At 37.0% G+C, this 7,500-nt stretch overlaps 1 protein-coding gene across 2 annotated transcripts in view; it reads right to left on the bottom strand.

Moving 5' to 3' along the window:
* pdgfd (platelet derived growth factor d) overlaps positions 1-7,500 on the bottom strand; it is a 34,581-nt gene that overhangs the window by 17,239 nt on the left and 9,842 nt on the right. The window contains exons 2-3 of one of the 2 annotated variants that reach the window (XM_084418512.1): positions 4,594-4,780; positions 1,761-1,938 (exon numbers count right to left, since the gene is read on the bottom strand). In XM_084418512.1, the coding sequence (XP_084274638.1) occupies positions 1,761-1,938; positions 4,594-4,780 (365 nt within the window). Of the gene's footprint in view, positions 1-1,760; positions 1,939-4,593; positions 4,805-7,500 lie in introns of both variants that reach the window. The other variant, XM_084418511.1, reaches the window with a different exon arrangement.

The raw sequence follows: 7,500 nt of genomic DNA on the forward strand, positions 1-7,500 counted from the left end.
TCGTCAACCAGTGGATCTCTGAGCTGAGAGAGTGAGCGAGTGAGTGGAGGCGGGGCTCATTTGCATATTCATAGAACCGCGCATACTAAATATAGTTACATTAAAGCTATTTTAAGGCATGGAGAAATTTTTTTCAAGGAAAAAACGTTTCAAGTTTCAGGTTTTCCACTTAAAAATTTCATGTTCAATTCAAATGTAAAATTGTTCCTTCACCAATTTTTTTTTTTATACAAATATTATTACAGTTTAAAATGACTATGACAAATTCTATGTGAATATATAGTAAAGTGTAATTTATTCCTGTGAATTTCCAGCATCATTACTCCAGTGTCCAGTCTTCAGTGTCACATGATCCTTCAGAAATCAGTATAATATGATGATTTGATGCTCAAGAAACATTTATGACTATTATCAGTGTTGAAAAAAGATCATATTTTTGTGGAAACCGTGATAAATTTCATTTTTCAGGATTCTTTGATGAACAGAAAGTTCTAACAGAACAGCATTTATTTGAAATAGACTATTTCGTAACATTATAAATGTCTATTGTCCATTAATCTTGTTTATGTCCAGTGCGGGTGTCTGTTTTAATTCTGTTTCCCAGCATGAGCTCAAACGGAAACAATTTGGCAGATTTCTAAACATATTGCATATTTATGCTAACAGCTAGCACCGCATTACTGTCGATTTGGCCTGTGTGGAGAGAAAGCCACGAGGCAGTCGTAAAGCAGAATGGCGTCAGTCCCAGTGAATACTGTAAAATATTTCTCTGTCCATCTGCTGTCGTTCCTCCATCCACTAGCGTCCGCTTCACAGACTATAATAAATACATCCGAGGATATCAAACAGAGTTCTAGCTCTACACCAACTACTGACTTTAATTTACATGACACCACTAGATCCACTAGGAAGACAGTTAATAAAATTAAGTTTTTAAATTGTTGTGTGTAATATTTTGGTCACACTTTATTTTACAGTGTCCTTGTTACATGTGTTACATGTACTTACTATAGTAATAACAGTAAATTATGCATAATTACATGCAACTAACCCTCAACCAAACCCTAATCCTACCCTAACCCTATAGTAAGTACATTAATATTACTCAGTACTTAAATATATAATTACACTGTAACAATGACACCTTAAAATAAAAAGTGTAACCAATATTTTTATTAAAAAGCAACAAGATACTGGAGGCCATTTTATATAGATATACATACACTACCATTCAAAAGATCATTTAATGTGTTTTTTTTTTTTTTTTAAATAAGGCTGCATTTATTTGATTATAAAATGAAATATTATTTTTGTTTTCTATTTTAATATATTTTAAACTGTAATTTACTCCTGTGATCAAAGCTGAACGTTCAGCATCATTACTCCAGTCTTCAGTGTCACATGATCCTTCAGAAATCAGTCTAATATGATGATTTGATGCTCAAGAAACATTTATGATTATTATTATCAGTGTTGAAAACAGTTCATATTTCTGTGGAAACTGATACATTTTATTTTTCAGGATTCTTTGATCAAAAGAACAGCATTTATTTGAAATATAATCTTTTGTAACATTATAAATGTCTTCACTGACACTTTTGATCAATTTAATGCGTCCTTCCGGATTAAAAGTATTAATTTCTTTGAGGGAAAAAAAAAATCTTTTGAACAGTAGTGCATGTAATTCCTCATGACTTTTCATATCACCATGTGATAAAAAAAAAATCAAAAAAAAATCTCATGATTTAGGTCACACTCACCAACAGGGAGTAGCAGATTTTGAATCCTGGTCTTGCTACGAAGTAATCGTCTGATTTGAAGGTGATTTTGATGAGGTTTGTTTTGGATGTGATCCGTGATGGAAATCTTTGACCGCACCAGCGGCCCCAGATGATGGTGCTGGTTTCGGAAATATCCTCCACTTCCACATAATCATACCTGAAAACACACACACACACACACACACCTGTCAGTGCATCACACGCACAGGTAAAGGATATGCATATGTTTGAACAGATCTGAAGTTGGTTTCCAGCCACACTGCTGTTAACGTTGCCCTATTATGCTTTGTCAGATATTACTTTTCATGTAGTGTGTAATATAGCTGAGGACTAAACGAGTTTACGCTGTTTTCTGCGCTGGTAAATGATACGGTATCATGTGATACGGTAAAACCGTCATCATCGTTACTGTTCGCATCGCTGTGTATCAAGTGCTGAAATTCAGATATAGTAATGGGTGTTTCATTTCTGACACTTGCTGTAAGTGGTCGACCAATCAATACAGACTGGGATATCCGACCAATCAGAGCAGAGCAGCTCTCGGAGGGGCGGGGTTTAGAGAGACTGAATCTTTAAACGAAGCGTTTCAGACACGAAAAGAGCTGATGCTGAAATGGATATTATGAGAAAATGAAAGTGTTTTTTGACCTTGGATGCACGTAAAACTATTGTAGGAGAGGCCAAAACAACATTAGGAACATTTGAAATAGCATAATAAGGACTTATTTATTTGAAATTATATTCCTCAAAATGCATGTCAAGACAATCGGATGTTCCTATGTTTTTTGTACAGGAAAGTGTTATTTTTAGTTTTATTTATATACCATATTGTAGTATTTATTAATATTTTGAATTAGCTTTTATTTTTATATTTTAATTTTTTCATTTAAATTATTAGTAATTTTTTTTTTTTTTTTACTTTGTATTTTAGTTTTAGTAATTTTAGTACTTCAACTTAAATGCAAACTAAGGTTACATTAAAATAATGTTTCTTATTAAAGATTTCCATCTAATATTTATATTTTATTTTAGCTTTATTTCAATTAAGGACAATGTCAATGCATGAGTTGGAAACGTGATTATTTTTATTTATATCATATATATAGCACAGACATTTATATACACGTAATACATTAAGATTCTTGTCTTATTTTTCTCCTCTTTGACTTCTTGTCTCTTTCTCATCCTCTAAATTCACCTCGTCTCTCATCTCAGATTTGTTTCCTGCTTTATTTTTAGTACTGACGTCTCGAGGGTCTTTGTAAAATATCGGATTCGCAGTAAAACCCTCTAACCTCAAGGACAAACTCGTAACCCGAGACTACACGCCACACACATCGTGGTCAGATACTCGCTCTGATTGGCTTTCTGTTCATTAAATATTCATATCATGTTTTAACTCTTCAGGTCATTATTTCTAGTTCAGAAATGCAGAATCAAAACCACAGGATTTGGAGAACTAAACCTGTTATGTCACAACACGAGTTAACCACGTAGGATATTAAGCTCCTAGATCACCGATCCTATGAATTAATCAGATTTTAGAGCTAGAGCTTTAAATTTAAATGCTTGTTAAACTGTTAAATATTTACCAGCTAGACCAACCCAAATGGTAGAAGTAACACTTTCTGAACACCCCTTTAAAACTCTTTAAATAGATGCAATTTATTATTCATGAACTCATCAGTCCGAAGCTCCGCCCTCACCTGCAGACTCCAATCTTCGCCTCCACTTAAAACTTAGATCGAATTAATTATGCATGAGCTCATCAGTCCGAAGCTCCGCCCTCAACTGCAGACTCCATTCTCCGCCTCCACTTAAAACTCTTAGGTCTAATTAATTATTAATGAACTCATTAGTCTGAAGCTCCGCCCTCAACTGCAAACGCCATTCTACGCCTCCACTTAAAACTCTTAGGTCTAATTAATTATTAATGAACTCATTAGTCTGAAGCTCCGCCCTCAACTGCAAACGCCATTTTACGCCTCAACTTAAAACTCTTAGATCTAATTATTATTCATGAGCTCATCAGTCCGAAGCTCCACCCTCACCTGCAGACTCCATTCTCCGCCTCCACTTAAAACTTAGATCTAATTAATTATTAATGAACTCATTAGTCTGAAGCTCCGCCCTCAACTGCAAACGCCATTCGACGCCTCCACTTAAAACTCTTAGATCTAATTATTCATGAGCTCATCAGTCCGAAGCTCCGCCCTCACCTGCACTCCATTCTCCGCCTCCACTTAAAACTTTTAGATCTAATTATTATTCATGAGCTCATCAGTCCGAAGCTCCGCCCTCACCTGCAAACTCCATTCTCCGCCTCCACTTAAAACTTTTAGATCTAATTATTATTCATGAGCTCATCAGTCCGAAGCTCCGCCCTCACCTGCAAACTCCATTCTCCGCCTCCACTTAAAACTTTTAGATCTAATTATTATTCATGAGCTCATCAGTCCGAAGCTCCGCCCTCACCTGCACTCCATTCTCCGCCTCCACTTAAAACTCTTAGATCTAATTATTAATGAACTCTTTAGTCTGAAGCTCCGCCCTCAAATGCAAACTCCATTCTACACCTCCACTTAAAACTCTTAGATCGAATTATTATTCATGAGCTCATCAGTCCGAAGCTCCGCCCTCACCTGCAGACTCCATTCTCCGCCTCCACTTAAAACTCTTAGATCTAATTATTATTCATGAGCTCATCAGTCCGAAGCTCCGCCCTCACCTGCACTCCATTCTCCGCCTCCACTTAAAACTCTTAGATCTAATTATTATTCATGAGCTCATCAGTCCAAAGCTCCGCCCTCACCTGCAGACTCCATTCTCCGCCTCTTCCAGTCCAAACTGAGCGTCGAACTCCAGCAGGATTCGTGTGTGTACAGGCGAGAGCAGTTTCCATGACAACAGCAGGTTGCGAGGGTACGAGTTGGGGAAGCGCGGGCTCTGGACGTGACCTCCGCTCTTGACCATTATGACCTCTTCCTTCCGGTACAAGTCTGTGAGGCGATTGCTGTCTGTTACTGGTCACAACTTGGATAGGTTAGTGTGTTTACTCTTGGAGACAAACAAACACACACACACACAGATATATACAAATACAACACATACAAAGGTAAGAATCCGTTTCATTTCAGTTCATCCCAGTTCAGTTACAGGATACATTTAGATCAGAAAATGAATCTATTTCTCTTCAGGAAAATAGACTAAATCACTAATTTTCTAAAGGAAAAGAACCAAAGTCACTTTTGATGCAAAGCAAACAGTTTCACATCTGATTGGATTCACACACACACACACACATAAAAAAAAAAAAAACTTATTTCACCTCTAATTCTGTTCAGGAAGTGAAATGAAATTACTTCTAATGCTCTTTGGGAAGTGATCTGAATTCACTTCTGATTCTCTTTAGGAAACTAACACCCAAAGCAAACTAAATTTAATCTGATTGTCTTCACACAAAAAATAATTCTAATTCTGTTCAGAAAATGAACTAAATTTGCTCTTTGGGAAGTTATCTGAATTCACTTTTCTTTTTTTTCTTTTTTCAGAAAAACAACTAAAGTCACTTTAGATCATCTTCAGATCCAGAAGCGATTTGAGTTTGCTTTAATTCAAACTCAAAGAACAGAATTCACTTCGTATTCTCTTGGGAAAAAACTGAATTCACTTCTGATTCTCTTGGGGAAAAGACCAGAATTCACTTCTGATTCTCTTGGGGAAAAGACCAGAATTCACTTCTGATTCTCTTGGGGAAAAGACCAGAATTCACTTCTGATTCTCTTGGGGAAAAGACCAGAATTCACTTCTGATTCTCTTGGGGAAAAGACCAGAATTCACTTCTGATTCTCTTGGGGAAAAGACCAGAATTCACTTCTGATTCTCTTGGGGAAAGACCAGAATTCACTTCATATTCTCTTGGGGAAAAGACCAGAATTCACTTCATATTCTCTTGGGGAAAAGACCAGAATTCACTTCATATTCTCTTGGGAAAAAACTGAATTCACTTCTGATTCTCTTGGGGAAAAGACCAGAATTCACTTCTGATTCTCTTGGGGAAAAGACCAGAATTCACTTCTGATTCTCTTGGGGAAAAGACCAGAATTCACTTCTGATTCTCTTGGGGAAAAGACCAGAATTCACTTCTGATTCTCTTGGGGAAAAGACCAGAATTCACTTCATATTCTCTTGGGGAAAAGACCAGAATTCACTTCATATTCTCTTGGGAAAAAACTGAATTCACTTCTGATTCTCTTGGGGAAAAGACCAGAATTCACTTCTGATTCTCTTGGGGAAAAGACCAGAATTCACTTCTGATTCTCTTGGGGAAAAGACCAGAATTCACTTCTGATTCTCTTGGGGAAAAGACCAGAATTCACTTCTGATTCTCTTGGGGAAAAGACCAGAATTCACTTCTGATTCTCTTGGGGAAAAGACCAGAATTCACTTCTGATTCTCTTGGGGAAAAGACCAGAATTCACTTCTGATTCTCTTGGGGAAAAGACCAGAATTCACTTCATATTCTCTTGGGGAAAAGACCAGAATTCACTTCGTATTCTCTTGGGGAAAAGACCAGAATTCACTTCATATTCTCTTGGGAAAAAACTGAATTCACTTCGTATTCTCTTGGGGAAAAGACCAGAATTCACTTCATATTCTCTTGGGGAAAAGACCAGAATTCACTTCGTATTCTCTTGGGGAAAAGACCAGAATTCACTTCATATTCTCTTGGGGAAAAGACCAGAATTCACTTCATATTCTCTTGGGGAAAAGACCAGAATTCACTTCGTATTCTCTTGGGGAAAAGACCAGAATTCACTTCATATTCTCTTGGGAAAAAACTGAATTCACTTCTGATTCTCTTGGGGAAAAGACCAGAATTCACTTCATATTCTCTTGGGAAAAAACTGAATTCACTTCTGATTCTCTTGGGGAAAAGACCAGAATTCACTTCATATTCTCTTGGGGAAAAGACCAGAATTCACTTCTGATTCTCTTGGGGAAAAGACCAGAATTCACTTCATATTCTCTTGGGGAAAAGAACATGACTTTTCAGAAAAGTAAACTGAATTAACATCTGAAGGAATCAAACCGAAATCCCTTCTGATTCTCCTCAGGAAAAATAATCAATTCACTATTAGATTTTGATCCTAATATCTGAACTGAATTCACTGAAATGAACCACAGAATCTCTGAAAGAACATAAAACACACAAACATCAAACATAAGCAACACGAGAAGTAAGACAGAAAAAGGTGACGACGGCTCTTCAGAAACAGACAGGCCCCACAAAGGTAAAATATTAAAAATAGCAGAAGTTATGCAACAGGAAAACAAAGATCATTCAGTGTGACACTTCATGAATCTTTAAATTAGACCAATACGAGCACATTTGATCGTCTTAAAGAAAGCTAAAGAATTCATGACACACTAATCGAAAGTGACGACATCGGCGGTGGCCTGATCCAATGTCAAAATGATGCAGCCATGTGATGTTTTCATTTCCAAAAGCTCCTTGACACACACACACACACACACACACACACACACACACACACACACAATTACTGATCCATGCATGCAGCAAACACTTGTGATTATGGCTATACTGCAGGAACAAGGCCACCATCCATCACCATGACAACCTGCTGACCAATGAGCTTTTAAATGAACTTAACACACACAGGAATAAGGCCGCTGTAGCACACACACACACACA

The sequence above is a fragment of the Rutilus rutilus genome (assembly GCF_951802725.1).
Source record: "Rutilus rutilus genome assembly, chromosome: 9".
Lineage (NCBI taxonomy): Eukaryota > Metazoa > Chordata > Actinopteri > Cypriniformes > Leuciscidae > Rutilus > Rutilus rutilus.